The sequence below is a fragment of the Lepidochelys olivacea genome, assembly GCF_965140295.1.
Source record: "Lepidochelys olivacea isolate rLepOli2 genome assembly, chromosome: 4".
In the NCBI taxonomy this organism is placed as follows: Eukaryota; Metazoa; Chordata; order Testudines; family Cheloniidae; genus Lepidochelys; species Lepidochelys olivacea.
Genome location: NC_140414.1, coordinates 34,706,609 through 34,720,966, shown reverse-complemented (window position 1 = coordinate 34,720,966; position 14,358 = coordinate 34,706,609). Strand labels below are relative to the sequence as shown.

Below are 14,358 nucleotides of genomic sequence, written 5' to 3'. Positions count from 1 at the left end.
CCCCCCTGCATTGGGCCAAATCCTTCAATCTTTATTCAGGCAAAACTCTTATTCAGTGGTGCAATAGGGAGAGGTATGGTGCTTGACACATACAGTAAAATTCACACACAACCCCTCAGGCCCAGCACAAAACCAGTGGGTTGGTATGCAGCACCGAAATCCTGCATAAGCCTTATTTTGAGGACCTAAGTGGAACTTAAGTGATGCATGGGTCTTGTGCTGGCCCGCTACAGAAAGGTGAATTTCAGCCATATGGAGTCTGAATGGATAGAAACAGAGTAACCAAGACTGTGGAAAATACAAGTGAACATGATAAATATCAATGGCAGTAAACAATACTTGAAATATTGTATTTGGAGGTAACAAAGGTATTTTCTCCTTAAGCCTTAGTCCATGTACCCAAATGAGAAGAAAAGAACTAACTCAAATAAACATTAGGAACATAAGAACAGCCATACTGGGTCACACCAAAGGTCCATTTAGCCCAGTATCCTGTCTTCCAACAGTGGCCAATGCCAGGTGCTCCAGAGGAAATGAATAGGACAAGTAATAATCAAGTGATCCATTCCCTGTCGCCCATTCCCAGCTTCTGGGAAACAGAGGCTAGGGACACCATCCTTGCCCATCCTGACTAATAGCTGTTGATGAATCTGTCCTCCATGAATTTATCTAGTTCTTTTTTGAACCCTGTTATAGTCTTGGCCTTCACAACATCCTCTGGCAAGGAGTTCCACAGGTTGACTGTGTGTTGTATGAAAAAATACTTCCTTTTGTTTGTTTTAAACCTGCTGCCTATTAATTTAATTTGGTGGCCCTTAGTTCTTGTGTTATGAGAAGGAGTAAATAACACTTCATTATTTACTTTCTCCACACCAGTCATGATTTTATAGACCTCTATCATATCCCCCCTTAGTCGTCTCTTTTCCGAGCTGAAAAGTCCCAGTCTTATTAATCTCTCCTCATACGGCAGCTGTTCCATACCCCTAATAATTTTTGTTCCCCTTTTCTGAACCTTTTCAAAGTCCAATATATCTTTTTTGAGATGGGGTGACCACATCTGCATGCAGTATTCAAGATGTGGGCATACCATGGATTTATATCGAGGCAATATGATATTTTCTGTCTTATTAGCTATCCCTTTCTTAATGATTCCCAACATTCTGTTAGCTTTTTTGACTGCCGCTGCACACTGAGTGGATGTTTTCAGAGAACTATCTACAATGACTCCACGATCTCTTTCTTGAGTGGTAACAGCTAATTTAGACCCCATAATTTTATATACATCGTTGGGATTATGTTTTCCAATGTGCATTCCTTTCTTGTGGATAACTTTGATGCCTCAAACTTATACCTCACACAACTGACAGTTATATGAAAAGAGAAAACTTGTATTTTCTGGGCTTTTAACTTTGCAGCAAGGCTCTTGGAGAAACTGAGGGTTGACAGACATCCTGCAAACACCCAACGTGATACTTTAGAAGCATAAACTGAGGAAAGACCACCTGTTTATTGCAATATATTTTCAAATGTGTCAGGAACATGAAATGGCTAAATGAATTCATCCAAGACTTTGATTTTGGGCCTTAAATAGTAGTTTGTGTTGATATCCCAGATATCCTGGTTATTGGTGTCCTTAATGTAGGCTTCTGCATTTCACTAATAGCCACTATATGTACATCCAAAACATGTCTTAAATAGGCAATTGCTACAACAGTAGTGTACAAATAAATGCATATGAGAATGTACTCACTAGCTTGTTGATGGTGCATTTCATTCGGGAAAGCGCTGAATTCATAAGCAGACACATTGCTTTTCAATAAGAAGGTCAGAGTATTGTCAAGCTTCTCCACAGAAGAAAACTTGAAAGCCTGTTTAGAAGAAAGATAAAACAAAAATTCAGAGCACATAGTGCTTATGTGTTATTAACCATGTCCTTGTAGTGGCAGTGAATCAAAGGATTTAAACAAAATAAACGTACGGTCAGTCTCATTAAGGTTAGTTTATTTTTGAAAGACCACAAAGGAGAAGTAATCTGACATAAGACCACCAAGATAATTTGACCAAAATAAAGAAAAGTGGACATTTTGGCCCCAAGCCTTAGCTGTGACTAAACTCAGAAGGATTGGGGAGGGCCTTTAAGAAACCTTTGTGTTCCTCCTATTCTTGGCTCAGCAGTGCACTGTACCAGTACCCTGCCCTAATTTAGAGCAGTGTGAGGGTTATTCTAATTTATACCAGCAGCCAATAGACCCAAGAGGCCATTACTGCAGCTGGGGATCACAAGGCAGCATGTTGCCTAGGCTGAGCCAAGTGAGGAGGATGGTATGAGTCATTATCCTGGCTCTACACCAAATAGGCATCCCCCCTAAGCTGGCTGCTAACACCACTTTCAGGTCTACTATGCACCAGTGACACAGTGTAAAGCAGCTACACATATCTGAGGATCAGGGTAACTGTGTGGAAAGTATTAGTGGTTTTATGGTAAAACAATTTGACTAGCACATTTATTAGCTAGAGAAGACACTCATACTGCACTGAATCATGTCAGGAACCAAGCTATGCTAGCTGCAATGATCCAAGCTAATGTCCCAATCACTGCACCACACTCAAAATGGCTGAAGAAGCAACCGTGCCTCACGGCAGCCTGGCATATAGTGAGGACTGTGCAATCTGCTCTCCGCCATGCAGCTAATATTTCTGTGGGGTAGGAAAGCAAGTGGAACAGCAGGGCCCATAGCTGTATTTCCTCCCTGCCACCTTTGAGGTGCCAAGGAGAGTAGTCTGACTGCAGAGAAATTGTGGGAAGCCCTAGAGCAGGCTTCACAAAAGTTCTTTGCATGTTCTCTCCATCAACTCAAACCCTAGAGAACGGCTTGTCACTATTACTATCCTAAAATGATTTTTGAGAGAGGAGTTTCAAACAAAGAGGCTTACAGTATATTATATAATGTTTAATATAACAAAGGTTTTGAAGGGTGACATTTACACATTGAATTATCACTTCATACGTTTTTCGGGATATGTCTACCCTGCAGTTGGCGGTGTGATTGCAGCACCAGCTGGCATACCCATACTAGCTTTAATCTAGCTAGCATGGCTAAAAGTAAAGATGTAGCAGGACAGGATTCAATGCAGGCTAGCAAGGCGAGTATGTAGCAAAGGTCCCCAGAGTGCTTGTACAACCCAAAGCAAAGTCTGTGCTGCTACAGCTTCACTGCTATTTTTAGCATGACAGCTAAATTAAAGCTAGCGCAGGTATGCCAGCCTGTGCTTCAATCACACCTCTGACTGTAGTACAGATATACTCTCAGACTCATGGCAGCTGAGGAACCTTTTACTGAGGGAACATTTCTGAGCATGCCCTGCCGTACATAGACTATGCACTAATAAATGAAAACAAAAATTGAAAACACTGACTGCAGACCAGCCACTGGGATATCCTCTTCAGAAGAAGCAAAACTAAAGTAGCTGCTAACTTTTTGCATCTCTGAAAGGATCCTACAAAACACTGTACTTAGTCCAAAGATATCTCCATGCTTTATCATGACAGCCATGCAGTGCCGCCATTTTCTTTGGGGGATTTTTCCTTGTAAAATGATACTGATTTCTGTTTTAGAATGGAAAACCCATGTACAATACGGGATAAAAAGAATTTAACCAAATAACTATAAGGATATATTTTAATTTATAAGCTACTGCTTAGAATTATTACAAATTCATTCCTGTACATGGAAAATAAGGTATCAATTAACTGTTCTGATAAGACTCAAAAGATGGAAGACACAACCAAAATGTAGCAGAAAAGATTATTAATGTGCTGTAAAACCAACTGAGAGGAAAAAAAATAAAACAAGATAGCAGCATTTCATTGAAGTCTATTGAGTCCCACCTGTTTATGTGTAGAATTTGTCCCTTTACATAACTTACTAGGACTGTACATTTAATAACTGTTTTATTTTTAGAAAGATATTTTAAAAACTCATCACATCATGCCCAAACCCACTATTTTAAGCTGCTTAGGGTCTGTAAATACTTCTGAAGGTAGGACTAATTTCGATAGTATGGTAAGGCCAGTATGTACTACACTGCTATCAGACTATGTTTCCAAAGCCAACCTGACCAGCCTAACAAATGTAAAGGTCATCTTCCAGTGGCAAAGATTCAATTTAGGGTCTTTCCCCTCCCCCTCAATCCCTGCTATCAGTTTGAGTTATCGCAGCTCTTGACCAGACACTTTTGCACACAAACCTCTGCCATGCGCAGTGTACCAATTAGTTTAGCCGCAGGATCTGGCCTTTAGTGCTTAGTACCATGTGAAATCCCATAGCACTATGGTCCTGATTCAAGAAAGCACTTAAGCATATATTTAACTTAGGTGTGTGCTTCAAGTCTCATTGAAGTCAGTGGAAGCTAAGCATATGCTTAAAGTTAAGGATGTGCTTAAGTATTTCTCTGAATAGGGATGTATACGTGTTTTCCTGAATCATAGCTTGTACTACGTAATATGTGTTAATAAATTTGGACCCTTAATTTTTGCAGCCAATACTTATCCAATAGACTGACATATTTCTTATTGACTTTGGCAGCTCTACAAAAGTCACATTTTCATACAGATGAACTATACTTGAATATCTTCTATGTATCGGATAATATAGTCTATGTATCATTGACTTTCAATGAGACTTAGGCTCTTCAGTGCCTGTGTCACTTTTGAAAATAGGATTTAGGTTCCTAAATCACTTATGCACTTGTGAAAATATTACCCATTGTCCATTCTGGGCTATCATAATTTTGAGAGGAGATTCCACATTTGGAGGAAGAGAAGGAAACATTTTTAAATGGTATTTGCTGAAGTTGTTTATAAAGGTCAAATATTAAAATTAGTCCCAAAGGAAATGGATTCATAGGTAGACTGCATGTGAAGCTCTGCGATTCATCATATAAATAGGAGCATGTATGTCATATCTATTTCATATAACTTTTTATAGAGAAGGCTGGATTTAATTATCTTTTCTTCCTCCCCGCAAAATTTACATACTGTAACTGGAATCATGTTTAATGTGTATGATAAAAACATCTTTTGATATATCAAATGTCTCAAAAGCTAAAAATATTATTCAAAAAGAGTTTGATGTAAAGATTCCCTAAACCTCTCTAGATATTCAAAGTCACTCTAATTAACAGGAGCATCACAATTTCAATATTAAGCACCTGCCACTGGTTTCCATCTTTATTGGGAAACCAAAGGAAATCTTAAAATAAAAAATCTAAATAAGTAGGATCAATATTTGTATTAGTAGAAAATCTCATAGGAAAAATCAATAAGCTGTATAACGCAATGTTGAAATCATAAATTAAAGTATATAGTGAAATAGGAACAAAGGTCTAATTATGAAGCATAACAGCCATATGATCATGTCTCTACATAAGGAGTTAGTATAACAAGATATGTTCCTAGGAGAGCTTCTTTGATGTAGTGTTATATGAATGTGTTGTTCCCACTTTTATAATTAAACCATTAGCAGTCCCCACCTCCCATATATCTTGATACCAAGTCCTTTCAGCACTCATCATTAAGACTATTATCTAGTCATGGATATTTTTAGTAAAAGTCACGGACAGGTCATGGGCAATAAACAAAAATTCTATGACTTATACTATAAATACCTCTGACTAAATCTTAAGGGGGTCGCTGCTGGGGGGAGCACCTAGAGGGGCCAATGCTGGGGGGCAGAGCCGGGAGGGGAGCACTGCTGGGGGGGGGGTGCTGTTGCTGATGGGGACCAGCCGTGGCACCAGCTGCCAGGAGCCACCAGCAGTGGCTGCACTGGCCACCTGGGAACTGCTGCCGGCTGCGGCTGCACCAGCCATCCAGGGACCACTGTTCAGCTGGTCCCCGGGGCCAGCCATACTGGACACTGCTCAAGCAATCCCCGGAGCTGGCTTCCCAGGCAGCAGCTGGTGAGGCTGTCCCTGGGGCCACCTGAGCAGCTGGTCCCCAAGCCAGCTGCCCCCCACAGAAGTCATGGAGGTTGCAAAAAGTTAGAGAATCCGTGACTTTCCGTGACCTCCATGACAAACAAGGAGCCCTACTCATCATTATGATGCAGACTAAAGTAAGAAGGAACATCCAACACTGAAAACCTAAAATTTCAGAGTTTTGTTTCAAAACAAATCCTTTTTCAAAACATCTCGGAATGTTTTAATATTTTATTGTATTGTATTGCTATTAAATACCATTTTAATAATGTTTTCAATAATGTTTTGATAAAAATTTCAGAAGCAAATGGAAAAAGGCACATTTTTGCACAAAACATTTTGATTTTTAAAAACAATCATTTTAAGATGTAAAATGTTTTCTCAAAAAAATTTTTGATCAGCCCTAATTTTTAATCTAATTTTGTCTTTTGACCCCAGTCTAAACAAGTGACTCAATTGGTTTTAGTGGTACAGTATTACTCAAATCTGTCATCTCTGGCGACTATGTCCTGATTTGGTCAACAGCAAAAAATTAACTTAGCACTCTAACCCTATTTTTTTAGTGAACATTAATGCACATCATGTACAAATAATCTGAAAGATCAACAACAGAGGATACAATCTCTTAAAAGTATATTATCCAAACATGACATCCTTAGTATGTCTTATTGGACTAATCTGCATTCATTAAGAGATTTTAATCAGCATCTCAGATTGCAAACATTCACAAGAAACTTGAACTTTTCTTTAAAATCACAGAATGCTGTTTCTTTGATCAATAATTACTGTAAGCTTTTCTTTTTGACTTTAATTTTGTTTTATGTTGTGTCTCTACATAAACTGCTGTTGCCCCAGGATACCTTTGAGGATAAAATGCTCGCCTCAAAGGTTTTAATTATACTGGTTAAATAGAAGTTACTACTATTCCTGCTACTTGATGGGAATTCTAATGATCTTCCTAAACTGTGTTTTGGTTTTCCTTACATAAATCTCTTTTTAGGGCACATTTAGATGATGTTCCATTAACTGAGCTTTTACAATGTGTCCTGCTGCCATACTTTGTTAACAGAGAGCTAAGGTCACCCAGTAATAGCTTGTGCCCTTCCAGAATGTCAAGTTCAGCAAAACTCAAAAACTCGAAAACTAGGAAATACAGAGTTATGGTAAACACTGTCCCCCTAGAGCTGGCAATAGCCACTGGAAATTAACTGCACACATTCCAGCAGCATTTATTGGGTTAGGTTTAGCTGTATTGAATTGGTGGAGGAATAAGTTTGAACAGCTTGGAAGAGCTGTGATTGTGATATGAGGAGATCTGCCTCTGAGTATCCCCATGTGTGTTATCAAAGGAAAGAGATGCATATGTACCTTGAGGTTCCAGTCTTCATCATTTCAGCATAGAATTGTGTTGACTGTATCAGCAGCAGGGAACTGGGGTCTTCTTGCCATTGGTATTATCAGTGGTGAGGTGAAATATGAAATATGAAAGCAGTTTGTGGATTTAATGATGGGGAGGGTAAAGCATAGGTTAAAGCATAGGGTAAAGCACAGGTTTAGGTGGCATCCTGTGTGTAAGTGAGAATAGGTTGAAGAAAGGTATGAAGTTTTTCCTGAATTTTACAAGTGTAGTATTCTGTCAGGGGGGTGGGCTCAGAGTTTGAACGTATGGCAAGTGCCAGCAGTGCCTGTCCATCACAGTGAAAAGGAAGAGTGTTATGGGCCTTGTAGAGCATGGCACAAAGAGGGAAAAGTTAAGGTTGGAAAGACATTTACCTTTACTCTGTATTTCCTGGTTTTCAGAAGTTTCAGTTTTGCTAAATCAACATTCTGGAAGGGCATGAGCTATCACTCGGTAACCTTAACTCTGTGTTAAAGATTTTGCCATTCAATTTCCTAGATTTTTTTTTAAATAGAAAGAGAAATGTTTGTTGATAGGAGTTAGTGGCCATTTAGGCAGCTGTAGTTCTCACCTAGGTTTACAGTTCATATGATACTGTGGATAGATAATAAAAAAAAACTAGTTGTATACAGTGCTTTTCGGCATTATACATTATCCCCATTTTACAGATGGGAAACTGTAAGATGAGTCACAGAAAGGTGATGTGAGTTGCCCAAAGTCACCCAGCAGGCCTGTGGCAGAACTACAAATAGTTTCAGTCAGGCAGTCTTTCCATTAGGCCACATGGTTGCTATGGGATTCCTCAGAGCTCCTGTCCTCTCATGGACATTTTGTTCCAGTGAAATGGGAATAATGGTCAGTTTTTGAAATGCTTACAATGTGTAGTTGCTAAGAGAACCAGTGAGATAAATCTCTGGTCTATGTCTCAAAAACCTTGTCAATTTTATTACATGGTTGTTACAATAACTTTAAGGGTGTGAGAGAAGCCTGGTGTGTCTCTCTTCTCCATCCTCTGCCACACCACTCCTTGCAACATGTAGCTCCCCTGCCAACATTTCCAGTTCCCTCTCCCCTTCCCATCCCATTGAGTCATTAGTTGTCACTGCAGAAGCCATTAACATGTAAAAAAATTGCTCCTTGCTGTCTCCTGCCCTATGCTGCTGTGTGTTAGGGTTGCCAACTTTCTAACTGCACAAAACTGAACAACCTTTCTCTTGCCCCACCCCTTCTCCAAGCCCCCACCCCCCCTCACTCCATCCCCCTCCCTCCGTCGCTCATTCTCCCCACCCTCACTCACTTTCACTGGGCTGGGGCAGCGGGTTGGGGTGCGGGGAGGGGGGTGAGGGCTCTGGCTGGGGGTGCAGGATCTGCGGTCGGGCCAGGGATGAGGAGTCTGGGGTGGAGGAGGGGGCTCCGGGCTCTGGGCCAAGGGGTTCAGAGTGCAGGAGGAGGTACAGTACCAACTGGGCGGCGCTTACCTCAGGCGGCTCCCTGTCAGTGGTGCAGTGGGACTAAGGCAGGCTTCCTGCTTGCCCTTGCTCCATGCCGCTCCCAGAATCGGCTGGCATGTCCGGCTCCTAGGTGGAGGGGACAGGGGGCTTGGCACACTGCCTATGCCTGCAGGCACCACCCCTGCAGCTCCCATTGGCCATGGTTCCTGGCCAATGGGAGCTGCGGAGCCAGCGCTTGGGGTGGGGGCAGTGCGTGGAGACCCCCCGGCTGACCCTATGCCTAGGAGCTGGACATTCCGGCCACTTCCAGGAGCCGCGTGGAGCCAGCGCAGTCAGGGAGCCTGCCTTAGCCCCGCTGCGTCACCAAACGGACTTTTAGCAGCCTATTAAAATCTCTCTGATTCCTTACAATACTCACTGGGAGATCAATGCCAATTCCGGTAGATTCCCACCAACCCAGGAGAGTTGGCAACCCTACTGTGTGTACATATCACAGGTAGCAGTTTACTGGAAAGCTACAGGCTACCTTGGTTACATGATCGAGATGCACACGGAGCTGGGCTCCTCACTCCTGCTACCCACCGACAGCTGGGAATCCTGTCCCTGCTTCAGCTTACTTCCCCAGCCATGCCCCAGGTCCATCCAGTCTGCCCCTCCCCCACACACCGGCCATATCCCATTATCAATCCGAAGCAGGATGATGTGTATTTTACCTATTCATTTTCTGGATTTCAGATATTTATATTTGTGTTACCTTCAGTCCCCCCACTCCAGATCACAGCTCACATGGAGGCGCTTAAACACCCCAAGAGGAGCTGGATCCCCCATATCTCAGAACACATAGTAGGCAGGGAGAGGGGCTCAGACCCCTGAAGAGGGGAGAATTCAGAACTGGCAGTAGTCTCCCAACCAGTCATAAACCCCCAACTTCCTCTGCTACCCCTCATATTCTCCTCCCCCTCACCTGAGCCCCCCAACCCCTCTTCTCTCCCCTAATACCCATTTCCATTTAGGGCCCCATAATACACCCATCCCTCGCTGTAGATACAAACTCCTCTTCATTCTTCCCCTCCTATGAGAATTCACATGTGCAATTTATACTTTTCAAAAATAGTTTCATCACCTTCTGAATATTCTGTTGTACTCAGATGATGGTTTATTTGGGGTTTTTTTTTAACGAAAAAAACCTTTTCAAAGGAAGATTTCCCCAAATGCTTACAGTTCATTCTCAGATTTCTACCCAGATTTCTTAAAAGTTGCATATTCCAAGAGGTGTTCAGTAGCTCATTCATCTCAATGAGATATTCTCCAATGAAAGACTACTCAATGTGGATGAATACAGCCTAAAACAATAGCCCTGAAATGTGTAAACTGATCCATTCATATCAGTGGGTGTTCCCCCTCCCCAGGGCAGGAGGAGAATTTCTGATGTGTGTCCAGCATACCCCTTCTCAGATCCTATTCCAATATCAGCCACTTGTTCTTGGTGCATGCTGGAAGCTCGCTCCACAGTGGGGTGGGGTTCCCCACATCCTGTCACACACATGGGACAGGGACTATGGCTCGGTCACCAACAGGGGGAAGGGACTCTGAGCCCACATAAGGGTGCGGGGGAGGAGAGGAGAGAAAGGGACTCAGATCCCCAGATCCAGCCATACAGAGAAAGGTAAAATATGGGGCTGATGGGTGCCCCTGGGCTTCTCCTCCCACTCTCCTGCCACTCCCATCTATCTCTGTCCCAGTGTCCCTCTCCATCACCTAAATCCCCCAAACCCTCTCACCTCCATTACCTCCCATCCCCATTTATCCCCCTTCCCTTGCTATAGCCCCAAACCCTCTCATTCCTATTTCCCCCCACTCCTCCACACCTTAAAATACCTATTCCCTGCCAGCGAGCATGCACTTTAAATAAATAATAATAATTTTTAAAAAACTCTGTCAGATTTTAGTAATAAGCCGCCCACCCATTTCCAGATTTCTGTCCCAGGTAAGGCTCAAACTGACACTAGGTTCAAAGAACCACAACTTTTTCCCTGGAGCTAACCAACTAGCATGAAACTTTGCTGTCTAACAATCCTGTTAACGCCTCTGTCTGCACGTGCTCAGTGAAATCTGTTAGGAGTAAGAATCAGCACATGCGGCTTGCAGGAAGCCTAATTGCAGAAGCAAAATCTTTTTCAAATAATGTTTTAATTTGATTTCCCATAAAGGGCTGGTTGGTGCCATGCACTCTGTTGGGATAACCTTGAGCATTTGAGACCCTGGTCCAATAGTCTGAGCCCTGGATTGACCTTTATGTGTGAGCTAAAAAGGTTGTTAGAATCTCTAAATTTTAAGAAAAGCTGTTTTTATTTTCATGGGACTTTATCTCAGGAACCCCTTGTTCAAATGTCCCCAAATTTGGACTGCTAACAGAGCCCACACTCCCATATCAAAACTTCAAGAGTCAAGCTTTAAACAGTAAGCTCATCTTACCCTTAACTATAAAAAGGCTGTTGATCTGCTGCTATAATAAGAGGTTAAAGGAGTTGAAAATTGTGGGAAATAGCTTAGCTAGTGCAGTTACATTGCTCCATGGCTTGGTGTTCATCATTAAAAATACCACCACAAAATGGATTTCCCATTACCATTCTTTCCCACAGAACTGTCATGATGCTGTGTGGATAGGGCCACCTAATTGATTATGAAAAAGTCTCTTGGCAGTGACTTATGTTTCCTATACTAACCCAGAGCATATAAAGCTAAATAGCCAGACTTACAGTAGCTCCAAATTTGTACCCCTATTCATTACTCAGGTGAGTAAAGGTTAGGAGATCATTAAAATATGCCTGGCATTCAAAACACTAGTAGTGTATTTCCTAGTATACATACTGTTCTGCACAGAAAATTTTTACAATTTGTATTTAAATATTATTTAAAATTGTATATGTCTTACTTACTGAATTTTAGTCACATTGTTAAGATGAGGGGCCAACCTAATGAACAAAATAATCTAATAACCTACAGACATTTAAGACAGACATGGTATTGCTAGCTCACTATTTTTTTTTAAACTCAGTCTCACACCCTCTCCTTTCAACAGAAAATTTTGTTAAATCCAGATCAAGGTCATTTTAGATGGCCTTTAATCTAGAGATTTAAGAATGATCAGATATTGTAAAGACTTTCTGAGATGCACTGGCAGGATAAGCTACACTTTATTTTATTTTATTTTCCAAGAACAAAAGTGAATTGTATTTGGAAGAAATCTACCACTGTGTTTAAACAGAATACTAATGATGTAATATATAATGTTTTATTAATCCTTTTGTTATGCGTGTAATGCCTTAGGTGGTAGATAAGGTATATTTGTCACAGGAGAATGAGACTTGTCTACGTTACACACAGACTTTTTTGTTGTTGTTCTTTCTTTGTCATTACAATATAGATGTATCAAATATGCTCAAACTATCAATCCTTGGACAAGTGATATTTCAGTTTCTGTCCATTCTAAAGACTGCTTTCTTTTCCTGTTGTTTTTTTTACATGTTGCTGGTAAAGGAGACTTCATGCTGCAGTGGCTTTATACTGCAGTCTGCAGTGCTGAGTATGAAGTCCAGCTTCAAAGCCTGAATTCTTCTAAACACCTGCAAATATCTGCATGGCAACCAGCAGATCTCATGAGTTATAACTGAAAAGCTGTGTGCAATCTGTATATGTATAGTAAGCTCATGTTTTCCATACACAGTAAGCTTTCAGTTTTCAATACCAACCCAAAAGAAGGGATTTACTGCTGCTGGATATACTGTGGTCCAAATCTCTCTCGCCCTCCCTCCCGAATCCTGAAACACTGTGTGATTTAAGGACATTTTCCCTTGGTTTCAGAATAGGCTCAGCAGTTTCCTTTTTGCTACTGATAGAAATTAATTATTATTATTTTCATCTATGAGACAGGGGCATTAGTCTACGACTGTAAAGAATCATTCAAATTTATGTCATTGTGTAAACAATAAATAACAAATAATACAACTAATAATAGCTCAATAGAGATCATTTGTTTTCACTTGTCTGATTTGTTTACAACTAGATATCTCAAAGACTGGCTTCTTTCCACTCTTGTTGATCATTATTTTATCAAAATAGCCTTTATAGCACAGTATACGTTCTCTTATCTCATACTGGCACCTTTATGCTTTTTTATTAACTTAATGGAGATGTCAACTTACCTGACAAGCAAAAGCTATTGGATCAGCCACTTTTTTAAATATGCGTTCAATCTCCTCTACTGCTGTGCAGTATTCAATCTGTGTCACGGCCTTAATGACTCCCCCACAGTAGACATTTACATTTACAGGACCAGCAGGAAAATCTTATAAAACACAAACAAAAACAGCTGCTGAAAACATTTTATAATGCCAGACAGGAGGTGTCAGGGAGTAAGTAAAAGAACAGAGAAATATCACAAACACCACATAAAAGGTAACGAATAAGATTTTCATTTCACAGATGTTTCAATGCAATAATTTTTAAACCAGTCCTTCAGTTTAACACAAAAATGCAACAAAATACATATCTGTAAATTGTTATAAAATATAGCTATGTATTGTTTCAAATTAGAAGAGAGGTGAAAACAGAATGCTTCACTTTTCAACCTTCGCTTTGATGGATTGATGCTCTATAATCAGCTGCCTTCTGCCTACAGATTAAGTAAAGGTTCAGTCATTTATTACAAGTTACAGATTTACTATTCATCTTTTGAAACATTTTTCATAATTGCAGACAAGCCTCTCAGAATTGGGTTTTGTAGAAATTACAGTTTAATTACTTCCATTCCAGTTGTTTATCTACTGAAAGCTGAGGAAGGAGGTATTTGTATAGTCTGTTACTTTAGAACAACTTGCTCTGTGTATGCAGCATGAGACCTCTTTATGAGTACATTTTATAATTCATTAGTATTCACTGTGCCATGAATCCTGCTGTACCTACCAGCAGCAAAACTAAAATTCTAGTTCTCCTCACAAAAGAATTAAAAATGGACAAACTTGAAGTCAGAGAAGAAATGGAGAGTCAAAGAAACTCAGATTAATAGAAATCAGTATCTCAATTCACTTAAATGATAATAAGCACAAGCTCATTTTACTTTCCTTTGTTAAAATGAAATCAGCTGGATCCTTGGTCCAAACGGGCATTCCTGTACTTCAATTATTCTATGTTTTTCCCAGGGGGGAGGGGAGGGAGGGACAAATAACAAAGAAGCTAAATTAAACAATGATGGGAGGAAAATAGTGCTTCTGTTGGAATGCCAAACACTTTTTATTTAAAAGCTCTAACGGAACAAAAAACTGACCTTGGTTTGGGACAAAAAGAAACTGAACATATTAGTTATGCTTTGTATTTTGTGTTTATGAATCTATACCCCTTATGGCTATCTGCCCTGGCCCAATAATGTCCCCAGAAGATATGCCTGGAGGAGCCCCCACAATACAGTCAATGGGAATTTCAGTTTGTCTTTTCTGAAAGATGCCTCATCACCAAGATCCTCCTCTGGCC

The 14,358-nt window shown here is 40.7% G+C and overlaps 1 protein-coding gene across 1 annotated transcript in view; it reads right to left on the bottom strand.

Annotated features, from left to right (window-relative positions):
• The window catches only part of BANK1 (B cell scaffold protein with ankyrin repeats 1), a 304,009-nt gene that overhangs the window by 189,498 nt on the left and 100,153 nt on the right, over positions 1 to 14,358 (bottom strand). The window contains exons 6-7 of the mRNA XM_084625875.1: positions 13,035 to 13,177; positions 1,751 to 1,868 (exon numbers count right to left, since the gene is read on the bottom strand). Of these exons, the coding sequence (XP_084482001.1) occupies positions 1,751 to 1,868; positions 13,035 to 13,177 (261 nt within the window). The remainder of the gene's footprint in view (positions 1 to 1,750; positions 1,869 to 13,034; positions 13,178 to 14,358) is intronic.